This window comes from Lonchura striata, chromosome 3 (genome assembly GCF_050655825.1).
Source record: "Lonchura striata isolate lonStrDom1 chromosome 3, ASM5065582v1, whole genome shotgun sequence".
NCBI classification, from domain to species: domain Eukaryota; kingdom Metazoa; phylum Chordata; class Aves; order Passeriformes; family Estrildidae; genus Lonchura; species Lonchura striata.
Window position 1 is genome coordinate 113,642,670 of NC_140705.1, and position 25,533 is coordinate 113,668,202.

General features: G+C 39.8%; 1 protein-coding gene across 6 annotated transcripts in view; it reads right to left on the bottom strand.

Moving 5' to 3' along the window:
• Positions 1 to 23,280, bottom strand: part of AFTPH (aftiphilin) — a 42,576-nt gene extending 19,296 nt beyond the window's left edge. For 4 of the 6 annotated variants that reach the window (XR_014954081.1, XR_014954082.1, XR_014954083.1 and 1 more), the window contains exons 1-6: positions 23,062 to 23,246; positions 12,583 to 14,359; positions 2,817 to 2,968; positions 2,187 to 2,313; positions 1,818 to 1,874; positions 77 to 199 (exon numbers count right to left, since the gene is read on the bottom strand). Coding sequence is in view for 2 of the 6 variants with exons in the window: in XM_021555847.3 (XP_021411522.3) it covers positions 77 to 199; positions 1,818 to 1,874; positions 2,187 to 2,313; positions 2,817 to 2,968; positions 12,583 to 14,349 (2,226 nt within the window). In the remaining 4 variants the exon portion in view is untranslated. Of the gene's footprint in view, positions 1 to 76; positions 200 to 1,817; positions 1,875 to 2,186; positions 2,314 to 2,816; positions 2,969 to 12,582; positions 14,360 to 23,061 lie in introns of all 6 variants that reach the window. The other 2 variants (XR_014954084.1, XM_021555849.3) reach the window with 2 other exon arrangements.
• Between the last annotated feature and the right edge of the window lie 2,253 nt (positions 23,281 to 25,533).

Below are 25,533 nucleotides of genomic sequence, written 5' to 3' on the forward strand. Positions count from 1 at the left end.
ATAAAGAGACAAGGCATCCCATTATTTCCCTCATTCTTTCTTTGCTTCTCCTCACCCTTCTCTCCCTGTTTTTTACCTGGAACTGATCAGATGCACATGTGTTCATCTCTGGTGATACAGGAGGTGTCTGTCCTATTGAAGCTATTTTTTCTGCTGCAGATATTGGTTTCAAAGGTTCCTTGGTAGGTTCTAACATACCCTGAATAAACAAACAGCAAAAAAGTAAATAAATAAATAATCTATTTTTAAAAAATTACTTGCACACACAGACACATTTACAGACATTTTAAGAACTGTAGATGCCAAAAACTAGAACACACTACTAGGCAGTACTACCCTCAGCTAAGGGCTTGGGGGTAACCAAGTATCTCTGGGACACTTTCACTGTATTGAGAGGGGCAGGAGTAGATGGAGCAGGGGAAAATCATCCTGGGTCCTTAGGCCTAAGAAACATTTTAGAGCTAGTAACAAAAACCCAAGTGTTGAGCTGGAGCTTGCTTTCAACTTTCAGTAATGTAATTTAAGCTGGAGAAAACAGTTACTTGATAAGGTGATGTCTTCTCCTCCCAACTCTGTGTAGACTTCCAGAAATATCAAATGACCCATCACAAAAGTACAACTGCATTCATTCCATTTCAACAGGTAAGCAATCCAAAAGGAACAAACCAAATTAATCAGTTTGCAGAATGATACCAAGAACGGTAATTACTGAGATGGAAATAAATGCATTAAGAAGCATTAAGAAAATAAACTCACATTTTCAATTTTAAGCAAACATTTCAAATATAGATAGTATTATGAAAAAGGTCTGAAATCTGATCTTGAAAAAAAATGAGGCTGAGAAGATGTACAAAAAGCCCAAAGTTTGCACTGAGACATGCCAACCACCTGAGAACAATGAGAAACCCCCAAATAAAAGCAGGGGATTTGCAACCACAGCATTTTAAACCATTCTCAGGAAGTCACCTGCCAAGATCAGCTGCCCCACAAATGTTTCTACATCATATTAGGGGAGCTTTGAATTTACCCACCAGTTAAATAATTTCTTTTGGACAGCAGAGAAACACAGAAAGCAATATGGCAACAGACAGTACCGAGTCACTTTACTCCTACTATTGCTGCTATCCAGCTTATTGTGTGCAAAAGTATATAAAAATTTAGGAGACAATAAATCAGCAACAATCAGTTGCAAAAAATAATTGCATGTGTTGCAAACATAGTCCTGCCCACAAATAAGAAGGAAACAGCAATATCTCAGAGTTGTTTTAATTATCTGTATCAGAATACCATGTTAACATCCTAAGACATACATAAGCTGACCTTGATGCATCAGAAAACTGTAGAAATCAGCCTAATATAAACCAAAGAAAACTGATTTTTTACTATTTAATTTGTGGATGATCAGCCTAAATAGTTAAATCAGCTTACTATAAACCAAAGAAAACTATTTTTTTGCTATTCCACTTGTGGATGATCATATGAAAACATAGGTGTGGTTGTCTGTGTGCATACATATACGTGCACTGTTTTTTGAGAAAAAAAGAACATGTATTCTGCTCAGACCAGCAAAAATCACAAACCTTATCTTCTCCCTGTTTTTACTGAATACTTCTGTCACTTAAGATCAAGTATCTGCTTGCACATACAGTGAAAATCATTTATTTGGTAATTCTTCTCTAGCATTTCTACTGACACCTAAGCCATAACTGTACTCACAAAAATATCTTTCAGCACACTTGGTGTTTAATGTCATTTAATATATTTCATTATATGATGTTGTTGGAACTATAACAAAGATATTACTAATAAAAGCTTACCAGTCCTGCTGCATACATGGGTACTATAACAGGTTGCTTCTTGTTGCCTGTAAAGAGCTGATAAAACAACAAAGAGTTTACTGAAGAGTTTCAATGTCAGTGATGGAAATGTTTTTCAATGCTACATAACTTGAGTAAGGTTAGTATCACTGAATAAATACTATGTTAATTATAACACAATGGTTAAAAACTAATGCAACTTTTTATATGAATAGGGCTTGTAAAAGGTTGCCAGGTGGTCTGTCATGAACAACCATGTCCTGTGCAACTATGCAATTAGGAGAAGGCACTCACACAAAACACTTCCACCTGATTCTACATATAAAGCAGCTTCCTTATTTAGAAAGGCACTTTTACTGGCAGACTCACAATATTTCTTGTGTCAATTCCCAGGGAGCACAAAAGCTTTTTGTTGCTGTGGGAGCCACCCCACTGGTATCTCAGTCCGTATGCATCGTGGATGTCCTGCAGCTCTGTCCACACGTCCATCAGCTCCCTGCACAGCCCATCATAAATCAAGTTATCATTCAGGAAAACAGCTCAGCCTCCAATATTTATTCTGTTTTTTAATGCAAGTGACTTATTATACATTCCAATTAAAATTATGCCCAAGCACAACACCCAGGGGAACTAAAACTGCACAGTGCTCTCAGAACAATTATAGTTCAGACTTCTTACTGGAAAATGATGTCCACAGCAGACAGGATGAAGCCTTCTTAGACTTCATAATCACATGAATAAATACAGTAATTTAAAGCAAGTGTAAGTAATAAGACATATTTGGTTAATTCAGAAACATAATTGAAAAGAAGATGATAGGCTGCTGAGTTGCTAAGTGAAGTACTCCTGGTGTATGCAGTCACTGAAAACAAACATTCTGATAGATAGGCGATTTTCACTTGATGGCTTCTCAAAATACTTGAAGCAAACACCTCATTTTAATTTACTGCCATATGTGGTTCAAGTTCTTTTGATATTTGTTGCATGGTGGTTTCTTACCCAGTACTTCCTAAGGTCTCCTCAGTTGTTATCTGCTTTTCACCTGCTTCCAGCAAATGATTCAAGGAACTTATTTCTTCTTCAATTTCAGCAACAGGAATGGAAGGGAAACAGACTTCAAATATTCGTTCCAGACGACTTAGCAATGTTGCCTATACCAAAGAGAAAATATTTATGTCAAGTTTGGTAACTGCCATAAAGATAAGTCCAATCTTACAGCAAGATGGAAAACAACTTATAACTAACACAAGATTTCACTTACCACAAAATATTAACTGTCAGAGGACCACAAGATTCTTTTAAACACCAAATACAGGCTACTAAGCTATTAAGAAACAGTAAGCACCTTGCCCTCTGCAAAGGGAGTTCTTACAGAAGTGTCCAAAGTCACTCTGTTAGAAATTAGCAGAAAATGTATGCAACAAGATTTATGCTATATAAGGATAATGTCTCAGCAATATAAGCAGCATACATTGGAACTAATGGTTTCCAGGCATTTTAATTCCAAAGCATGCACTGGGCCTTGGCAGATGGAACTAAAACAAAAAACAAAACAAAAAAGTCAAACAGCCTCCTGCCCTCACAAAAAGGAAAAAAAAAATCCCCCCATTTTTTCTGCCAAGGATAGTATGCTTTCTTCTTTTCAAGTTCTTCCCTTATGTTTCTCTTTTGTATTTCCATATAGACAGGATTTCAACTTCTTGTACCTCTGTTAACTGGTCTTGAACATCAGATGTATTAATGATACGGAATTTTTTTCAACCTATTAAAAACAGTTAAGCATCAAGCTTTTATTATTTATTAAAATACCAATTTCAATGGTATTTTTTGCAAGGCATGCTTGTAAAAATTAAATTAAACCCTTTTTTTAATATACTAATTTTTGCCAGAAACACCTAAAATCTATTTTCTTGCTATGGAAAGGAGGCACAAGCCTGGCTTTCAGTGGAACAATTCCATCTTTCTAGTTTACTGTTCCTCAACAATCATTTTCCCAGTGCTCTGCTGCAACACACACAGGGCAGCATCCAGCAGCTCCAGCACCTGCTTTCCTACTGGAAAAATGGAAAAGAAACAGAGTAGGCAGAAATCCCAGGAGCATCCCACAGCGTGTGCTGCTTTAGCTGTGCCAGCAGAGCCCTCCTGTGGAGATGCAGCATATTCCAGCAACAATTTGTGTTGAATTTACACACATAAGCCTCCAAACGGAGGTTTTTTTGTTACAACTGAGATGATTTAAAGTTCAGAAAAGCAAGGCTGTAGGAGGAAGTTACCTATTTTAGTTAGGCCAATCGATACAACTGGGACAAACCTTCATGCAGCAAAATATCTGCTTCACAATTCCAAGAATTATCTGCAACACTTCTTATTTGAACTTTTAGCTGCAAATTTGCCTTGTATCTCATTCCAGCTAAGCACCTAGTTGACCATGTACATCAGCAAACATAACAGAGGTAAACATGTGACCAGAATATCTGGATTCTGTATTGGAGTTGGGATGATGAGTCAGGAACTGGGATTGAGTCTGTCCAGACTATTCTTTCTGTGCAGCCACTAACTGCAAAAAACAGGAAAATGAATTGGCTTAGAGCATCAGCTCTTCAGTTTTACTACCTGTGGAGGATATGCCTGAGAGGGATAGCCAGCAGGTACAGTCACTTGTAAATAAAAATGTGCAAAGATCTGAATTCAGAGCACACCTGACTCTCCTTTATTTTTCTTACTTTTCTTCTTCATTACCTCTCTGGTAAATTCTGACCATAATGAGCCATGTTCTACAATAAATAATTTTCCTTTTAATAATCTCTCAGTGCTCAGTCATTCTGGCCATACACTAAGTTGCAATACTTGTAGGCTGTTTCCTGTTTGCTGACCAGAACTGAGACACTATTTTACATTTTAGGAAGTAAAACTAAACAGTATTCCAGATTCCTAAACCTAATGTTTCAACACACTACAGCATACTCTGCTTCAATTTTAAACCTTAACTTTGCCTACAATGTATCACTTCCCCTTATCTGACATTAACAGGTGATGCTTACTTCATTTCTGTAACACAGCAAGAGCACAAATCCCCAGGGAAAAGCAAGAGGCAGATGAATGGCACTGGATCATGGAAACAGCAAGGCATCACATTTCTTGAAAAGGATCAGCATTCGAGAACATGCTAGTGACTAAAAATATGCTTGCTTAGGTAATGAAAGAATTAACACAACATCTCTAAGAACCAAGCAGAATCTCAGTCAGTGTCACATTTCAAATCTGAGTTTAAGAATTGTGCCAAAATTTCAGGAACAATTTAACTATAGCATTCTTTACACTGCCTGTCATCTTTTTTCAATTCCCAGTGATGCTTAGCCCTTATTTCTATATGACAAAGAATGGTTTCCATAGCAAACCAGAATAATTAATTCTGTATGTGCAAATGGACAAAGGGATGAGTGCACAAACACACATCTCCATACAGTGGCAATGGAAGCAGCTGGACTTGTTTTTCTAACTGGTGATGAAATCCTGGGGTCACAGCTTCCAGGTATTAAGAGCGTCACCAAGATTTTAAAGCTGGTGTAAATGTCCACCTCCTACAAACTTCAGTCTATTGTTGCATAAATCAGACTGAAAGAAAATACTGTATATGACCATGTCTGTCTTTCTGGGAAAAAAAAAAAAAAAACGGAAAAGAAGAATTTTTATCCACTTTTCACGTCACTAGAAATATTTGATACACGATCGCTCTCCACAGCCATTTGAAAAGAATAATTCTTGAAGGCACTTAGAGAAGATGTGAAAAGGCTGCAGCTGCCATTAAACATTAGCCATGATTCTCCAAACAGTTCATAAATAAATAAATAAATAAATAAATAAAATTGTTGATAAATTTAAAGCCCCACAGTTTCTGTAAATGAATAGAAGATTTTGGTAGACACTTAAGATATGTGGTAATCACCACCAGAACCAAACAAAGTATCAGAGATACTTTTTTGAAATAAGCATAACCACAGGACTAGAATTTATCTCAGTGGCAATTAAAAAGGAGGCAAGATCCATCCCTCAGAGCTGAAAGCCCAAAGTACTTGGTTTACACAATTTGTTTCTTCTTCTTCTCCACAAGGTCATAGAATCCATGATCTCCTTCAACACAGCAATTCTTCACTGACCACCCAGCACACCAAGTCCTCCCCAGCTGCCCCCACATGAACCCAACAGTGCCAGCTCACTGCCTTTCCACAGAGCTATGAAAAGAGGAGAGAATAAAATCTGCCATAAAAACAACACACTTGAGCCCCACTACAGAAAGAGTGACACAAATGTTTTCACCATGTAACTGCTGTAGGTGAAGTTCTGGGGAACTCTGTGTGCAAGAGTGGAAAAAAAAAAAAGTCTTGCTTCTCTCCACACCTCTGATCACATATAAGCAGTGGAGCAGACACAAGAACTCATCCAGGTGAACACCCTCTCAAAGAGTGGAGTGACACTGTCCTTCCACCCATTCCCCTTTCACTGGAGGGCACAGCCCCATGTTTTTAACACAACCCCTTATTTTCCCTTAGGAAATCTCTTCCATCCCACAGCATCTCTGCTCTGGCAGCCTCCAGAGGTGCTCTAAGAAGGGGAGAGTCAAAACCAGAGCATGCCTTCAGCCCTCCTCATCCTGCTGCCAAGAAAAGAGGCCATGGAGGAAGAAACACAAACTCTGGGCTGTTTGCATCTACCAAACACAAAATTGGAAGATCCAAGAATAAATAAAACCAGTGTAACAGTTCAATTGTTGAGCACGCTTAGATATTGAAGCTTATGTGAGAAGTAATAAAAGAAAAAACATTAAAGGAGACGGAAATGAGCCTATGAAAGATCCAAGATGCTAAACATATAAAGTAGGAAAGGAATAAAGTCCATATGGACATGACTGGCTTCTAGCTGGAACTCAGAAGCTGAATGAAAGCTCTCAAAAAATGACAGAACAAAGCTCAGGGGCCAAGTAAAGAAAATTATTAACCACTGAGATTTTATTTAACATAAATTATGAACTCAGTGTTCTGCAGAGTGCCTAGCATAACTTTTTATGACTACTTGAATAAAATAAAGTAGAAGTTAAATTAGAAATTCCCTTTGCTGTTTTTTTTAACAACCAAACTACATTTTCCAGCAACACATTTGCCTGTGAAGAGCTATGTCACCATTTACTCTTCTACCTTCACCATGTGTGTGCATGGGATGGGTGTATTTGGGGTTGGTTTTACTGATGTTCTTGGAGTATTTTTGGGTTAGGGGCTTTGGGGATTTTTTAAGAGCTAAACTTCATGACCATATAGCTAACACAAGGGAGCTGAAGAACCAATTTCAATGGATGCAATTCATGGGGAGCACACCAATCAACTTCCTCAAAATTTTCTGGACTCAAGCATTGAACAAAGCTAAATGGTTACATAAAACCACACAAGCAAACATATCCTTAAGTTCTCAATTAAACGGGGACAGCTTTTTCTTTGAAACAGCTTATGGGCTGTTTAAACTATGAATCCATTTCCTTTTCACACAGCAACAATTTGTGTTTTTGTCTGAAGCACAGGTAACACCTCCTCAGAAGCAAGGAGAGAACAGCTGCAGGCAGAAAAACTCCTGAGTAAAGAAGACAAGCAAAGTTTACAAAGGACACTAGTTTAACTTCTCATGTTCCAAATGTGAGGGCTTGTCTCCATCCCCACTTTGAAAGCAGGTTAATATAAGGTAGTGCCATCTATTTCTTAGATGTAAAAAACTGAATTGAGATATGTGTTTTTATTTACAAGGGAAATTTATAATGAAAACGCTTATCCTAAACTGAGCTCTGCAAGCCAGGAAGAGGATGCCACAAGAGCTAAAAACCCCCTTCATCAACATAAAATGAGGAATCAGATTTTTTTTACGATAATTTAAAGAATTAAAGAAGGCAATGTTAGTCCTAAATATCCGAAGCCCATTTTTAAAGAGTAACTATATAAGTTTTGAGCTCAGCTGCAAAGCAAATCTGAAAATGTAATGGCTTAAGGGAAAAAAAAAAAAAAAGGTTACAACTTCTCTGCTCTTTTTACTGCTTGATCTGAGAGAGTTAGAAACTGCAGGGAAGTTCAGGCTAGAAATGTGAAGCTTTCTCTCTCCTTCCTGCTGGAAGCTTCACTAATTATTCTCCCTCAGCTGAAGAATGAATGCATCAAATCTTGCATCTTCCAGGCAAAGTACAGTTTAACAGTTATTTATTGTGACTACATAGAACTCACTGACCATGTCAGTTTGTCACACTGTTATTACCTACTGGTGTTGTACTAACTTTTCAGTCAGACTCTGAGAGGAAGTACAGCAGATGACACTTACGTGTACAAAATGGAAAATAATTTTGCCCATAAATAGTAATGCTTAAACAACCCCCTCTCAAACTATTTTTTTTTTTGTTAGATTCCCCTCAGCCAGTCTGTTCTGAAGAACAGCAATTATTGGCTACTTTTAATAGTCTTGACTTTTACTGTTATTCAGCTGCAAATACTTCAGAACTGTGCTACGGACTTAAACTCCCAAACCTTTCCAGAAAGGTGCATTTACATCAGTAGCCAACACTATTTTAATTTACCTTACTGAACGGAGGGCCTGAAATCTTTATGGCCACAATTACTTTTTTCCAAAAGGATGCTCACTGCCCAAGACAAGTGTACACTCCAAATGACAGTGATCCAGGGTTTTCTTTGTCTTGGTGCCTATTCATGGCTCAGTAACTGTGCCTCGCCCACACTGATTAATCTGAAGAGGCAGAGCCTGTGAACACAGGCTCTCTAATAAGTGGAGAACCTTAAAACCCACTTGGAGGGCTGTTCACCTTTTCCTTCAGCCCTTTCCAGGATTTGCTAACTCTCAGGTAAATCAGGGAAGATTTGGCCTTCCAACCAAGCCCTTCTTTAGCTCCTACTGCCCTGGAGATGCTCATGCTCCTTGCACACAGGCAGGCACAGCCATATTCCCCACCCACACCATTACCATGGATTATTACTGCTCTTGTGCCTCACTGCTGAATCCTATATATATATATTCATATATATATATATATATATATATTCTTAATGCAGCAGAGTAACCGCCTCAGCTGACTAATGTTCAGCATTATCTCATGGAAAAAGCTGCACTACAAACCTTATATTCATCATAAACATAACTTGGTAGTGTGCAGTGAGATTTCACAGAAGGGGCTAATGCAGGTACAGGTTTGCTCAAGACTTGTTGGATCAGCCAGCTCACCCACAACTATATCCTAAATCTGTTAATGAACACAAAGGCACATCTCTAATGCAAAGAGCAGCCACACTGAAAGCAAGCATTAGGTCTTTTCAGCTGCAGACAAACTAAATGGATTAAGGTATATGCAGCATTAATATGGGTTCAGATGGTAGCCCGTGTGCACACCATGCCCTTCCTCCTCTCCCCTCTACACAGAACTACTGAACAGAAATGGTCAGCATGTTACAAATCCTGCACTGCAAATTGTGTGCAGGATTCAGAGAGCCCGAGACCAAAGGCAAGGAAGAAAAGACAGTGATCTTTTTGTCACTACATGTCACCATATAAGGTATTTTTGTGAACGTCCCTCCTCTTAGTTTCATCCTTTATATTGTATATTTTCTAATAAAAACTGAATTAAATAGTTGAATTGAAGCAAAGCCTATTTTAAATTAAAGATTATACCAAATCCACAGTCTTTAAACAGTTTGCCCATTGCATATACATCATGCAATCAAGACTGCATTCAGAAAGCACAATATTTTACTGCCATCTCCACATTCAGAATCTACAAACTAAGAAACAAAGGAAAATACACAGAGACCTTTTCAATGGAAACTTGAGCTACTGATAAATAACTTTGCTTTCATGCTGCATTCTGAAGGATAAAAATTGCTGTATACATTATTTCCACATTTAAACAGCAGTGCTGCTGGCTAAGTATCCTTCTCAATTTTCTGCTTTTGCAAAGAATTCCATTAGGATCATTCTGTTTCTAAACCATTCAGGATTCTTTCATTACCACATTGCAGTGACTCTCCAGCCTCACCATCACTGAGCAAGTGTATTCAGTATCTTGTAAACGATCCCAGCTCACCTTTAGCGTAAGCTGAGATCTCAATTTTCCCATCTCTCTCAAGTGTCTAACACATGCAGTGTTTGTACACAGCCTGCTCCCTTTGGCTTGCTACAGCAAGTGCTTTTTACATCTGCCAGCAATACATTGATGCAAGTGATCCCCTCCTCCCTACCCTTCTTTAGGCTGGGTAACAAAAAACTTTGTTCTCTTCCCTCTCACCAGATTTACCTTGCCTGCCAGTATTTCTGCTTTTGCACCGAACAGCTGCAGAACTAAGTTTAATACATGGCAAACAGAAGATTGGCAACTACTTTAAAATGCCATATTTTGTGTTTTGACCTCAGTGACAACCTCTTAAATGACAGCAAGGAAGCTGATCAAAATCTGAGATTAATTTTACTAAGATTTTGCACTCAGCATCAGGACTGTCTTCTGGCTCATGCTGACTCATTAATCTTTGTTTTTAACTGCAATTTAGCAAACTGTGGCTCAATGGATTATAAACAGAATTACTATTTAATCTTAAAACAAGTATTTTTTAATATAAGCAAGTTTTAATAGATCCTTCCAAAACTTACAAAGTAACTACTGCTTTTAAGAGTTAACTGGAAAAAAAATGTAGCAATTTACATTGCAAGGCTAAGGAAACTATTGCAACAGAAAACATGTCCAGCTCAACTTCCTTTCCAGTTTATTTGTGTAAAACATTCTCTCAGTTGTACTTCCTCCCTGGCAGAGGAGGGAGAACATCACTTTAGATCCAAACAGTCACAAGTGACTGTGGCATAAAGAGAAGGAATGAAAAAACTTGAAGTCTTAAATTTTGCTTTACAATCTAATCAAACTAACATATAACTTTATGACAGACTTTAAGTAAGGAACTTCAAATTTAACTTGATTTTTATCTTTTGTTAAGACAGGCTTGGGGAGAGAAAACTTAATTACAGAGCCTCCAAGGGTTCTGTTTTTATTCTTAAACTGTTAATCTGTTTAAACAACCTATCATAAAATTACAGAAAACTTTAGGTGAAAATAAATATTTTAAACCTTCAGGCTACCCCTTAATATTAATTAATTACTAGAAAAAAGGGATGATTTACTAGAATCATCTCCCCACCCCATTTCTTTCTCAGACACTGGACAGTCTTTCAAGTGGCAAGAGAAACAATTGAGATTATTTGCAATAATCTTAATACTCTGCAATTTTATGGGTGAATAGGTAACAATAGATTTGTGCTTTCAATTTAGGAAATGGACCAACACCTTCAGGTGATAAGCAGGGTCTTGCACAGACACAAAATTAGCCTGCAGGTTTACTCAGGAGCCTTTTTTTTGGCTTGTGAAATCTTTGAGGTTGGGGGTGTTAGTCACTGCACGGAACAGCAAGCAGGAAGAGTAAGGACCTGAGGCTCACAGCTTTTAACGTGACAAGAAATCAGTGCTAAGTCCCAAAAGCTCCATTCCATTTGCTGATGCTGGCAGAGCTCCAGCTGGCACAACCTTCTGAAAAGCCATTTCACCTGCCACTGGTAGGGAATGGGAAGAGGCAGGGCTGTCACCGAGCAAGGTCCTGAAAGAAAGGACTTACCTCATTTCCTCTTATTGCCAGAGAAAATCCAAACCTTTCAGACACATATTCCACTAACATCCTTTACTGCTGGTGCTGCTGCACACTTCAAAAATACAGGGCATATTCTAAACTACTCACATGGAATGATGTGAATAAAAAAGAAACTTTGAAGAAAATTCTAAACTGAAATTGTTGTTCTGAATTTAGTAAAAATATTATTAAATGCTTAACAAAAAAAGAGTCTTTGTATGAATAGCCAGGGATCTCAAAATGACTGTTAAAAAGGCTTAGGAAGTAACAAATAAGTAATTAATGAATACTTAGCAAAAAAAGCATAAAACATGGGAGAGGTGGTAAGAAATAAACCTATTTACTTCCTCCTCCTGGAAACTTCTAATTAGAAATAGCAGCAGCTTTAACAAATCACCAGTCCTCTGTTTGTGATGCTGCTATCACGTGCAGCTTCCTGCAATTAATACCTAACAGAGACTTATTTTTAAAGAACTTTTAAAGAGTTAACTTCCCAGAAGTTTGAACACCCGAGATAGAATTCCACAGCTTGTGTTTTATCATGCTGTCTGCTCTAAGTGAATTAGTGCAGCTATTCACAAATCAAATCATCATTTTTAATCAGGTTTTGAAAACATTGAGAGAATGGTGATGGAAAATTTTGGGAACCAGTAATCCCAGCTTCCAGCCACACCACTATTTTACAAAAAGGCAACAGAGTGCCTCCCCAAAAGGCAGTAAACAATGAAGCAAAAGGAAAAACTATCACAGGCTCTGAAATGTTCATGTTGGCTTATTCCTTTGATCAATTTATGTCAAGGATCACATGTAATCATCAAAACACATTCCTAAAAGTTCCAGCACACCCTGCTCATTTGTCTGTGGGAAGTAACAGTGCTGCAAAGATCTGCAAGATCCAAACACAGCATAATGTTTCTTATCAGCCTGTCTCACAGAGCACATTAAATCTCTCCTAAAAGGCAAACAAGGACTATTCAAATATTTCTTGTACGCAGAAGCAGGAACCAGGAAGAGCTGTATGCATAAGAGCAGAGCAAGACTGAGGAAAAAAAGCAAACCCTTACCTGAACTGAAGGTGATAGCTCTTGGGATTGCTTGATAGTCCCTTGGAAAGATGCTAAAGCAGCACTGTCAGTCTTGTGCAACACTGGGCCATCACTCCTGGCAGCCGCATCTGTCCTATGTGACTGCCACGTCTCTTTTCTGTGATGAGATTCACCAGCCTGCTCATCTCCAAAGGCAGCCCAAGAACAGCTGTCTTTTTGTTCATCTTCAAAAGCATTCCAGTCTGTAGCCTGGTCACAACCTGCTGAACTGAAGTCCGCAAAGTCATCCGAGTCCTGGAAAGCAACGCTCTCATCTCGAGGCTTTGGCACTGAATCAAAGTCTCCAAATTCAGTATCATCACCATTTTCTACCTCAGTAGTATGCTGGAAGTCTACCCCAGAAGTTTTACTGGTAGTATCACATTCTAAAGTGTCAGCAGCCTGATTTAGTTCAGCTTGGTCCAAACTTGCTGGCTGCTGACAAACAGTACTCGTGTCCCTGAATTCACCAAATTCCTCGTGAGGTTCGCTAGTATGTGCGGGCTGTTCAGAAGTTCTTTCTGAATCAAAAGCTTTTATTGAGTCTTGAGCATTCCTGAAGGTGGGAGATGCACTGCTGACTGAACCAAAGTCACCAAACACATCCTCATGCTTGTCACTGCAAGTTAAAACTTCAGTGCTACTTCCTCCATTCTTGAGATCTTCATCACCACCCAGTTTGTCTCCTGCAGGATCACAGCTTGGGCTTTGGATCTTATCAGCCTTGATATCTGCTGCTTTTGAAGCATCCTCAGGCCTATTAAAATCTTTGCCATTCTCTACGTGATGCTGTCTTCTCCTCCCACTGTGCTCTCCATTCTCTGTAGTGCATATTGAACTTCCAGTTGCTTGAGACGTACTAGAAATTGCAAATTCCAGTGCTGAGGGACCCTGTTCAGAACTAATTTCTGAAATGCAAACCTCTCCTTCACTATGAGTTACTCTGTTTATTCTGTTGTTCTCCTGAATGCTCACCGAGTCTTTTTCATTAAGAACACTGCATATTGTAGGCCCTGTTCCCTCTAAATGGATTGGGGTTTTGTTTGAGAAGGTAGCAAAATCTGCAACATCTCCACCTGAGCTAGGCATCGAGTTCAAATTTTGCTCAGTACTATGGGTGCTAACAGTTTTCAGTCCCTTTGAGTCACCAGTACTGTCTAGATCTTCTGTTCCCTGAGGATTTACAGGATCTGATACTGCAAATCCGTTTGTTAGAATCTCTAGACATGGAAGTTTCTCACCATTACAAGCATCTATCTGCTCATCCTGCCTCTCAACTGTTACACCAGTTCTAACCACACGAGAAGAAAAACCCTCTGATTTTCCAGTGTTGTCTCTTTGTTCCCCCCTTCTGTTTACATCTTCTAAAGCAGTACCTGAAGTTCTAAACTTAGATTTTTCTTTGATAGTACTAGTAGCTGACATATCAGAAAGCTCCTTAGTATGAGTAGGAAGCTCTGCAATGCAGTCTTTACCATTTTTAACAGATGTGAAAGTTGCAATGCTAGCTACGTTGTCAGAATAATCACGGAGTGGGATGAAATGATTTGTGGGTATAAACTCTTCCTTTGGATGACTGTAGTCCGCTGTATCAAAATCAGCAAAAGCTACGCCAGCAGTGCTCACACCAGAAAATCCTCCAAACTCATCTTCATCATCATCATCAGCTCCATTGTCAAGTGGTGGAGGGGATGAGGAGTACATTCGAATAATGTCTGGTTCCATTGTTTGGTTCTGCTTCAACATTAATGTATTTCTGCATGAGGGAAAAACAGAGCTGTGTCAGAACTTGGCTAGCTTTCGTGTTCTTACATATTTCCTTTTTACAGTTTCATGCCTCATTTTTTAAGTCTGTATATAGGTCAATATCTGTATTAGATATCAGAAAGAAACATTCCCCAAACCCATGTGTTTTACAAGTCACAAAGAATCTACTGGGAAAGTTCAAGTCTCTGCTAAACAGCTACATGATCAAATTGTCATCATCTTGAGCTGTTGTGCAACACGCTGGCACAACAAAATTCAGTTTTAACTCATCAGCTCTCTACCTCCCATCACCAACAGTTCACTAAAGTGCCAGTGACCTGGTCCATGTTTTGCCACACTCCTTTGTGTGCTCAGGTGTGTGACAGGAGTTAAGCACTCCACGGGCTATGCCACACGGAGTGCCATACACATAAGGGACCTTCATCACTGTCAAAGACTCTGAAAAGTGTTTCCATAAGGTCTGGAACTGTGAAGGACTGGAGGAAGGAACTGCTCTTAGAACCATGAGCTATGACCTACTGCCCTAGTGTTTAAGTCTCTTGCTGCCAGTCCACGGGTTTCAGTTTGGTTGCCCTGTTCTCTAGATTTCCTAGCCACAAGTCAACACTGCTGCCACCAGCCTGCTTCTGTCTCAGGAACCAGCTGAGAAATGCCATCCAGATGTGAACCCTAGAGCCAAACACACTTCATCGAAACTTATTCTCAAAAAGAGAGCTGAGCACAATTATTCATAAAATATTTAACCATAAATCACTAAACCACAGGTGGAAAAGAAAAAAGAAGAAAGCATTCCCATGGCCTTGGTAGAAACAGATTAAGGACTTTCTCTGTTTTAACATTGTAAACCATTAAAGAAACAAGCCAGGTGTGGATGGAAAATTTTCTTACCTAAAGAATGATCTTGACTTTTTCAATGCTGTGTGCAATTAATAAAACAGCTACTACTAGCATGTATAAACTCACAGTTGTACACATCACTGAACTAGTTCATACCTTAAAACCCTTCAAAGAAGATCTCACACCTAGCTCTCTCCATTTCAAGCAACACTTCACATGAATGAACTGTAGTAACACTAAGCCTCACCTACAGAAAAAGAGTGGAAACAACCTATACATATTGGCAAATATTTGAACTTCTAACCACCAGAATAAGTGCAGACTTTACAACACTAGTTAGGCAACACAGATAAAATGTGATCCTTCTATCCCAGTGCCTTTAGTAAACCACTTTGTAAAAGCACCTTAAGAGCAGCACACAAAGGGTAAAAGAGCAACAAATGAAGCTCTGCTGTTCTTCTCAAGCACTTGATATTTGTCAGGAAACTGGCAACCTTGAGATGACTAACATAATTAAAATTTCTTTTTGAAAGGGTAGTTTGTAGTTACAAAAGTACATCATGCCTATCAGATGAGACCATGAAGTAATTTGTAACATAATATGCTAACTGAAGGGAACTGCAAAGGAATTTTGTTTAGAATAAAGCCTAAGTTGTCAACAAGCTCCCACATAGGCTTACTCAGCACCAGCTGCTAAACAAGGTATTTGAGAGAAGAGCTTCACTTGCTCTAAACTTCTGAACTTTCCCATTAAAAGAAAAATTTATCTGTATTGCTCATCAAAAACCATGTGTTTTAAGTCTTTTCAGATTTATATGCTTGTATAGGTTGGTTTTCACCTCAGTCATTTGAAATATCACATTCAGGTCTGTACTAGTAACTACAGCACCTTACATTAGTGGATCTCATTTTGGCAAGACATGCCAAGAAAAATTAATATACTATCCATCATAACAACTCTACCCATTTTTTGGTTGACCATTTACTGTATGACTATTTTAACTGCGGCCAAAAATAAATCACAATAGATTTGAGAACAACCTTGGAGGCAAGGATGATCTAAAATAATCCAAATATGCAGTTTCACAGAACAAACTGAATAATGTGAGAGGAGCAAATATCACAATCACAGGGAGTTTACCCACAAGACTCCTTTTCTTTTCAGTTAACATAAAAAAGGGGAGACAAGGAACAAGAATAACAAGGATAAGCACAGGACAAAGATGATGTTTCAGCATGAGAGCTGAAACAAACAGCCAAAACCCAACTGGACATGTAGGAAGATGCCTGGCCATTTAAAAAATTTCTCTCCTGCAACTTCTTACATAGAGCAGAAGAAACTTCCTTCAATTTTTTATTTCAAAGCACTTTTAAAACATCACAGGGATCATTTACAAAGCAGCAGTCCAGCAGCACAATGCTCCAGCTACACTTCAGTAACTGTTGCCAAAACAGGATCTGCAAGGAACACTAACTGTACATTTAAAAATTTGATCACAGGTTTGATAGTCTACTATGTGCTTAATCTGTTTAACCCACAAGAACCCACTGCATAACCAACTGTATGGACTTCTGTATAATTATTTTTTAAATGTCAGGTATTTCCAGTTATGCTACTGCTGCATTTTAAAAGCCAAACACTGAGAGCTCCAAAATGTATGAATCTGCATTATAAATGAGTGTAAGGTTACAACTGACACAATTTAATGGTATTGACAGATCTCAAACAGTAAGAAAAGAAAAAAAAGTCATAATAGTATTCCCACTCCTCTTGACTAATCAGTGATGCATTTTTAAACTGGACATAATTTCAATTTTCCTCACAATATAAAGCAGCCTAGGTATTTGTAGTCTTAATGTAGTTTTCTTCAGAAATAATTTCAACATGGTCCTCTTTCATGACTTTGAAAGTGTTTTATCTGCCAGCTAGAAACCAAATGAGTTATTGTCCATTGAAACCTGTGGTGAAAGCCCACAAGTCTGACAGAACAACTATGTTGTTCCTTATTTCATTTAGTCAATCCCTGTTTTGTCTGGCATTTCAAATACAGCTGGAACTGTGGTTTCATCTTTTGTAGTCCTTTTACTCAACTCAGACGTAGCCTTCATCAAGACATTCTGATACATTATTTTGTAAATAATGAGATTTCAAGTGATGTTTACAATGTGATTTAACCTGAAGTAGAATTTGTACAAGCTCTATGACCAATAATAATATGGATTATTTATCATCTTATTTTTGAGCCAATTGGTGACCAAGTTTATAAGTCAAGTATAAAGCTACCATGCTCTGTTCACTTATAGGTTCTTTAAACATGTATTTCTTAAAAGAAGCCACCAATTTTTCAGTACACTAAATAATAAGGACTGTGAGTTGAAGGAAATTGTAACAGTCTTTACTTGTGTAACAGAGCACTATTTGCCTAACTTCTGTGCTTTGTAATAAGCAACAACCCAGGTTTCTGGCATCAGACCTTACACCTCGAGGTGAGGAATCTGACACAGTTAAAGTGCTCCTGTTTAGTGGATTGCTTTAGTCACAAACACAGATTTATGCTGACAAATGCCAGTAACTTCTGCAGATCTCAACAGTTCAAGATTAGACTGAAGATGGATTTCTATCAATAGCTCATGGCATGCAGTTGTACCAACATTTTCTAGGAAAAAAAAAAGAGTTGTATTCTCTCTCGGATATAATTTTCTGTATTTCTTTCTTTTACATGTTTGCTTGGAAATGCTAGTTCTTAATTCCATGTGTTTCTTTATATTCACATTCTAACGTTCACTATCAAGGAATTTCTCAAGAAGTTTCAGTACCACAAATAGGAGACCACTGTGAAATCATACTATAAATGCAATGCACCAATACACTCAAAAGTACATACTGACATTGCACTCTAAAGAAGAAAAATGCTGATTAATTAAGATTCAAGGTTCAAACATTTTTTTTCTCAAGTCACATGCATTTCAAAAATGCAATTCAAGTTAATTTGAAACATTAAAAGAAGTGAGAAAACAGAAATCAGTAATGCTAGAAAAATTTTGATAGGCGAGGAACTGGAAAGAGAAAATGCATATTCTTCTTTTCTGATCACTAACTAGGTTTTCAAAACATTTACAACAAAACCAGGCTATCTCATTATTGGTTTGCAGTAAATAGAGAACAATATGTGCTTTCTTCACACACGATCACATCCTTGCTCACTACCTTTTTGCAAAGTAATAGCAACAGTCTAATAAAGACTAGGCAGCATAGAGAGTTATACAATTACACTACACAAAAGCAGGTATAAATAATTCCTTCTCTGTGTATCTTTTAAGTCAAAACCTGAAACAGCATGTTTGGCTCTCACAGAAGACCTCAAAAATCAGGAGGTCACAAAGAGTTTCTCTAAAGAAATACCTGAGGCATGTAAATTCAAAAGAAACCCCTTGCAGAGCAGAATGTTCCTTTAACTTGAGAGGAAGCAAAGCAATGAATAACCTCTCAGCTGTGGGTTATTCTCAAGAAAAGCTGAGTTAAGCAAAGCACCTCCTTAAAGCATACAGGAAACACAATAATCAGAAATGGCACAATCAAGATCTCTACGACAGAAATTACAACATTACTGAAATACTCTACAGTAAAAGCCTTGCAATGGCAAGGAGATGGATTCAAGTCATTAGCTGCTAGCATCTGATCTTTCCAAGAACATTTAACTCTTACTGCAAGGGAATTCCTCTAACAAATGCCAAAAATACCACAGTAAGGACCAGATTTAGACTTCTTATTACAGCACAGTGTTGGCTTCCAGTAGGAAAAGCTCTTCCATTATTTCTTTGCCTTTTCTTTGGCTTATGAACAATGGAAACCAGATTCCCATTCTTTCTTCACCTGAGAACCTCTTTCTAGAGAATGGCAGCTGAAAAATGAGGAGAGCCTGTTAGAACAGCATTTCTGTATCCCAAATTCACTCTAGAGAGAGTGTAAGATCTGACCAGGCTGAAGTCAATATGTTCTTAAATTGGTTTAATAAGCTTACTTTTATTTTTGGAAATAGTTACCAGCAACCAAAATACAGCAAGAAAATGTTTACTTCATAAGGCCTCCAAGAAATCAATGTTTTCGATTTTGAACTTAATGCTGTTACAGCCAGGAGGTCCATTACCCAAAGCAGACAATTCAGAGCACCTTTCCTTGGACTTGTTTGAGTGGAGGAAAACAATGTTCTCCAGTTCCAGTAAAGCAAACACATCTAAGCCTTATTTCTCACTACCAAACATTTGGAATTAATCAATTCCACCGTACATTACTGTGGTTTCAAACACTGAATTTGCTGGACACTTTCTATTACAAAGTGTTGTATGTATAATGAACATTAAAGTAACAGAACTCAGGACAGCTTCATCAAGAATCTGGCACTAATCTCAGGCAGCTCATTTTTCCTGTTCTCCTGTGCTCCTCAGTCTGGCATTAAACAGCAGGCACCCCTAGACAATCCAGCCTATTCAATATTCAAACCTCTTTGACCGTGGTGCTCTTCCTCTCATCACTGACAATGCAGGAAGACCAAGTTAGGTGGCACAAATCTGAAACTTAAACACATCTTGGGTACAAGCATTTTCATTTTAAATATTGTTAAACTATATAAAGAAGCAAATATGTATTTTCAGTATTTGTGCTGCTTCACTTCTCCCTGTTTCATTTTGGCTTAGCTATGGAATCAGAGGAACTGTTGGAAAATATGAATCTAAATGTTCTGCTGGTTCACTAAACTCCTTTTTTAAACCAAGAATAGCATTACTCTCCAAACCTAAAAGCCCAGGTTATCCTCAAAGTTACTATAAGCAAAAAAAAAAAAAAGTTTCAACTCAAAGTCTACTGATGTGCTTTAACAGCTGCAGATGAAGATGCTGCCTGTACATAAATCTGTAAACAGAAAGTGGGGAAAATGTTTTAAGAACAAGCACATCTTAAATTCATATGGGCAAACACAACTGGCTGGGACAGTCAATCAGGTTACAGTCTGGCTCTGTGGAATGCAGTATTTGTGTCCAACATACAGCACACAGCCACACAATGTGTAAAGACAGATGTCATAAGTAACACATAACTCAGATGTTTTCATTCTTATGATTTCTTAAATTCCTTTTAAAACAGTGCTCAACTCAGCAAGAAATCTATTTCTGGATGTTATCCTCAAGCATACTAGCTGGGAATGTGTTCTAAATTAGGATAAAAAGATGCTAGATTAGAAAGTATTAGAACAAGATTACCTAGAGTCAAGTGTTCTCAGAGACTTCCTCACAGAGCAGTATGATCTCCAACACATATAAACCCTTCAAACTTCACCCAGGCTGCAGCACAGAGCAGATCAGAACTGCTCTCTGCTGTGACACTTCTCTCACAGCCTGGCAGAGGAAATACAAGGAAAACAACCATGGGTCTTCTTCCCGTTACTGCAAATGTACTTACTGCCTGTTTTTCAGTGAGCAGGCTTACTTATTCACCATTTATCCCACCTACAGACATTACCTCATATTGAAAACACAATACAGGAGGGACACCTAATACTCTAAAGAATAAAATCTATTTTCCATCACTTATCAATAGACATATGAACTTGAGGTTTCACGTTTCCTTCACCCTACTTCCAAACATACTAAAGTGAAGAGAGTATTTGCCCCTTCCCTGTGGTTCTCCCAGCACGGGATCCTTTGATTTGAAAAACCCAAATGATTTGCTTTACAGCAGATTTCTTAGATCGCCTTGCAAGTGGCACCAATACAGAAATATTCTTTGCAATTGAAAACTTTAATTGCCAAAGACATTAGCATGAAAGAAAGTCTACTGAAAATGAGACTGTCAGTTTTCAAACAAAGCATACTTCAAGGCTTTTTTTTCCCTCTGTGTGTGTGCAATAGCAGCAGCTTACTCAGTGTGGTTTTTTTGCACAAAGGAGAAAATCTAACAGACAAAATTTCTAACACCTAGGAACGAGTAGGATCTAAGGCACTTCTCTGACTATCCAGAAAAATTATGAGTATTTTGAATCCCCGTGAAAGGGTTAGCATGTCATTGCGCTGAAATGTTCACAAAGAAACAGTTTAAGTTGTCAAACAGCACAATAGCACAGAGAGGAATGAACGTTCTGTCGAGGTAGATAATGGTATCTGCAAGAAAATTATGCTGCTGAGTGTAGTGAAAACAACTCGATCGAGCATCAGTTTCTTCACCGCTGGGTTTCCAACTGATACCACCACAGATCTGCAAGGACAGCTCGATGAATATTTCAAGAGGAAAAGGCAGAGTTGACTGAGGTCCATCTAATCTGCTCTATTATTTCCACTGTGAAAGAGAAGTCTTTTCAAAGCACTGAAAGTTTCAGACTATTACTTTAGGTAATTAAGGTGTTAAGAGGCTCATGTTAGCTTAGTAAGCTACTGGAGTTTTTAAGTAGAAATGTAGAGATCACATAGAGCCCTCATCACCAGCAATATGTAACACAAATATGATTCACTGTGTGAACTCCAGATTTTATAGCCTTTTAAATCCTTTACCATGATCTGAGCAAAAACAAAGTACACTTTAAAAAAACCAAAACAATTGAGGCTGAGATCCTTCAACCGCTTACTTATAAACAAATTAAGGAAATAAAAACAAGAGGTCATACTTTCACATGACCTCAAAAGGTCATACAATGTGTACTTTATGCAACCATCAATGCAGAATGAAAACACCAGAGCTCCATTAGCTTTTCTACATGTTTTTAAGTCTCATTCTCACATTCACACTATTTATTCTCACTGACATGACTGTTTAAAATAAACAAAATGAGCCCTCAGTAGTCATAGGTACTCCAACTCTTCCCCGGGCTCTCACAATTAATGTTACATTCCTTCAGGTATAGCTCCAACTTCAGGAGGAGAAACTGCTACCTGTGCCTTGCATGAGCAAACCTCTGCCTGTGCTGACAATACAACAGACCATTTTTATTTTTAAAGTAGGCTAATTGCCTTTCCAAGTCTAGTTCATACGTCCAGAGAATAAAACAAGGAGGAAATACTTTTAATTTTGTTCAATCTCCAAGGACCAATCCAGCTAAAAAGCAGCATCCATCAAGCTCACTTTACCACGGGCTCAACAGCTGAAAAATGAGTTCTAATGAAGCATGTTGGGCTCTAAACCATGCATGGAAACAAAACTTGTAAAACCAACCCAGCGCAGCTCCTGTCAGCAGCGTTTCCCTCTGTCACTCCAGTCATTTGTGAACAGATGTTTGCTTAAGGAGCATTAAGCTGTCGACGGTTCCCCTTTCTGTGCTGAGGATGGAAGGAAGGGGCTGTCACCATTAAGAAGCCAATTTACTGACACTTTTAAGGAATCCCAAGGTTTTATCGTTGTTTTTTAAGGAACTACAGAAAAAATAATATTTTGGTTCATCAAGGGGACACTTTTCATAGCAAACCGAAGTGTCAGGACCTAATAGCATTTGAGCAAATCGGCCCCGTTTCAGAATGACGAGGTAAACACCACATTTAGATTATCGCAACTCTGTTCAGCCTGTCACGTCCAGGTGCATTCAGCAACCAAGCGACACGCTTCACACCCCTCGCAAGAGCCGGCTCGTCGGGAAAAGCCGCGCGGGAGAGCTTAACTTCTCGCACCACCTCCCCGGTCGCTCCGGCAGCGCGGCGCGGCGGAGCCCCGGGGGAAAGGCGGACAAAGCCGAGCGGCCGCTCCGGCCGCGGCGGGACGAGCGCGGGGAGCCGCGGGCTTCGGGGGAAGCTGCCCCGACGGGCCCGGCCGCCGCCGCTCGCCGGGGGCAGCGCTGAGGGGTCCCGCGGGCAGGCCCGGCCGCCGCCGTCTCTTACCTGCGGGCTGCGCGCGGGGCGGCGGGGCCCGGGCGGGCATGGCGGCGGGCGGGGAGGGGGAGAGGGAAGGAGGGAGGAAGGACGGGGGGAGAGGGGCCGCGGCCGGTTATCTGCGGCCTCCCGCGGCAAGCGCCATGGAGGGGAGCCCCTGCGGGCGACAGGAACCGCGTCGCTGCGGCCCGGCCCCCTCCGGCCGCCGCCGCCCACCGCGCTGCCGGCGCGTCACGTCCGGCCCGGCCCGCCGCGGCGGGCTGAGGGCGCTCGCTGCGCCGGCTGCCTGCGAGCCCGGGGGGGTGTGTTCAAAATGGGAGGAGTAACCTTGTTGGTGGGAATTTGTCCAGCCGAAGTGGAGAAATAAGGTGTTTGTTTTGCGGGCGAGTTCTGTCTAGCCAGCCACAAGGAAAGGACAGAGCCGAGCCTGGGGTCGGCAGCAAGGAGCCGGCCTCAGCAGAGGTTTTCCTCTGTGCCCACACACCTCCAGCCTGGCACATGTGGGTTTTATAGGGAAAATTCCGCCTGAGGCCAGGATTTCGGCAATCGGTTCCTTCTTCTATTCAGAGTCCCATAGTTTGATTAGATTACTTTTCTTGGCGACACAATCTGATGTCCGGAGTTCTTGAATCCCTTGATGATATTTACGGGGACCCCTGCATTCACATGTATCTGTCCAGAGGATTTCCATGATATCCATCTCGGGTCGTTCATTTTAATTTAGCTGGACAAATTTTCACTTACAACATTATTCTTTACAGTTTTAACACACAATCCCTTGGGTTTGGAACTAGCTGGCGCTTAGCGCCCCTTCCAACCCCAAGCCACTCTAGGATTCCGTATCCCATTGGCACAGCAGGACCCACAGGAGCAGCTCATGGCCATCTCCAGAGAGCCACATCCTTACTTGTAAATTGGGTTTCAACATACACCAGGTTTCGCCTGAAAGGGTGTGGGGACTCCTAACACAAACGTGTATACTCCAACAAATATTCAATATCACGTATATCATACTAGAAATGGCGCGAATTATAGCTACTACACATAACAAATAACGTTTGAAAGAGTAGTATTTAAGTTGCGTGCAAAGCCTGCCATTCATCCTGGGGCTGTGCTAAACTGAGCTCTGTGCAGTGGTCACAACACAGTGAAGGATTGCGTTAATAAAACACCAGGGCTTTGTTACAGAATCTGGGAATTAATGTGGTTGGGAAAGGCCTCTGAGGTTGTTAGTATTCAGGAACACACATAATCACAGGATATGATTATATGCAGGTGCTTTTATTGAAGAGCTCTGGGAATCAGGGGTACAGACCCAAATCTGACTCTGACATGGCTTTTGAGCCGAATGTATTTTATATTCTATCGTTATATAACTTACATATTTATTATTAAACTTATATTGTTCTATTGTATACATTGACTTTATTCAAGCATTAATTTCTCGTGATCTTTCTCAAGCCCCTGACCACAGTTTCTCATGATTATTCTTACGATTAAACGGTTATTTTATTTAATTACTAAACAATCATCACATCTAACAATTATATCATTTATCATGTACTAGCTACACAGGTGCAGTTCTAGCAAGTACAAGGCCTATACTTTCCCAGGGTATTTTTCCCAGGGCCTACTAAGTTTAATTTTCCTTCTAACCCTAAATCCCCATGATTTTAAAACCCTTTTGCTATCACAGTCACCGGGACAGCCCAGAGGTGTCAGCCAGGCCGTGGCACCAAGTGCCACCTCCATCCTTGCCTGGAACACCTCCAGGGATGGTGACTCCAGCACCTCCCCGGGCTGCCCATCCCGAGCCTTTATCACCTTTTCTGTGAAGAAATTCCTCCCAATGTCCAACCTAAGCCTTCTCTTGCTTAGGACTGTGGCCTCTTGTCCTGTTGCTGGTGGCCTGGCTACAGCCTTGTCTAGGAGCCATAAGGTCGCCCCAGAGCCTGTGTTCCTCCAGAGGCTCTAGATACACACACACACCATGTTTAAACACGCCGAGAAAGGCTTAAAACAGAGAATGTTTCAGATAGTTTCATGGAATAAAAATACCTCAAATGCATTTAAGGGTAATTATAATGAATCTGCTAATTTAATCAGCGATACAAGGCTTTTGTGAAGCAGGGGGGGATTATATTGTTAATGCAAGGTTTCTCTGACGTTCTGAATGCTGTTACAATAGCTGAAGATAATCGTGGGTGACTATTAATGAGTCTGTGTGACTATTAATGAGGCTCTGTTCGCCTCCTGGTGGCTGTTCTCTTTTTTCAGCTTAGTGTCAGAAGTGCAGAGCGAGGCTTGTGCTGACCCGGCAGGGCAGAAGGAGAAGCCAGAGGGAACAGGAAATAGGATAACTTAGCACTCAGTGCTCTTTGACCTGTGTGCAGGTGCAGCAATGTGATTTACAAGATCTTCCCCCCACTCCTCCATATCTGGCAGTAGCCATTAACTTCCAGGGGCCCGAGGTATCCCTTA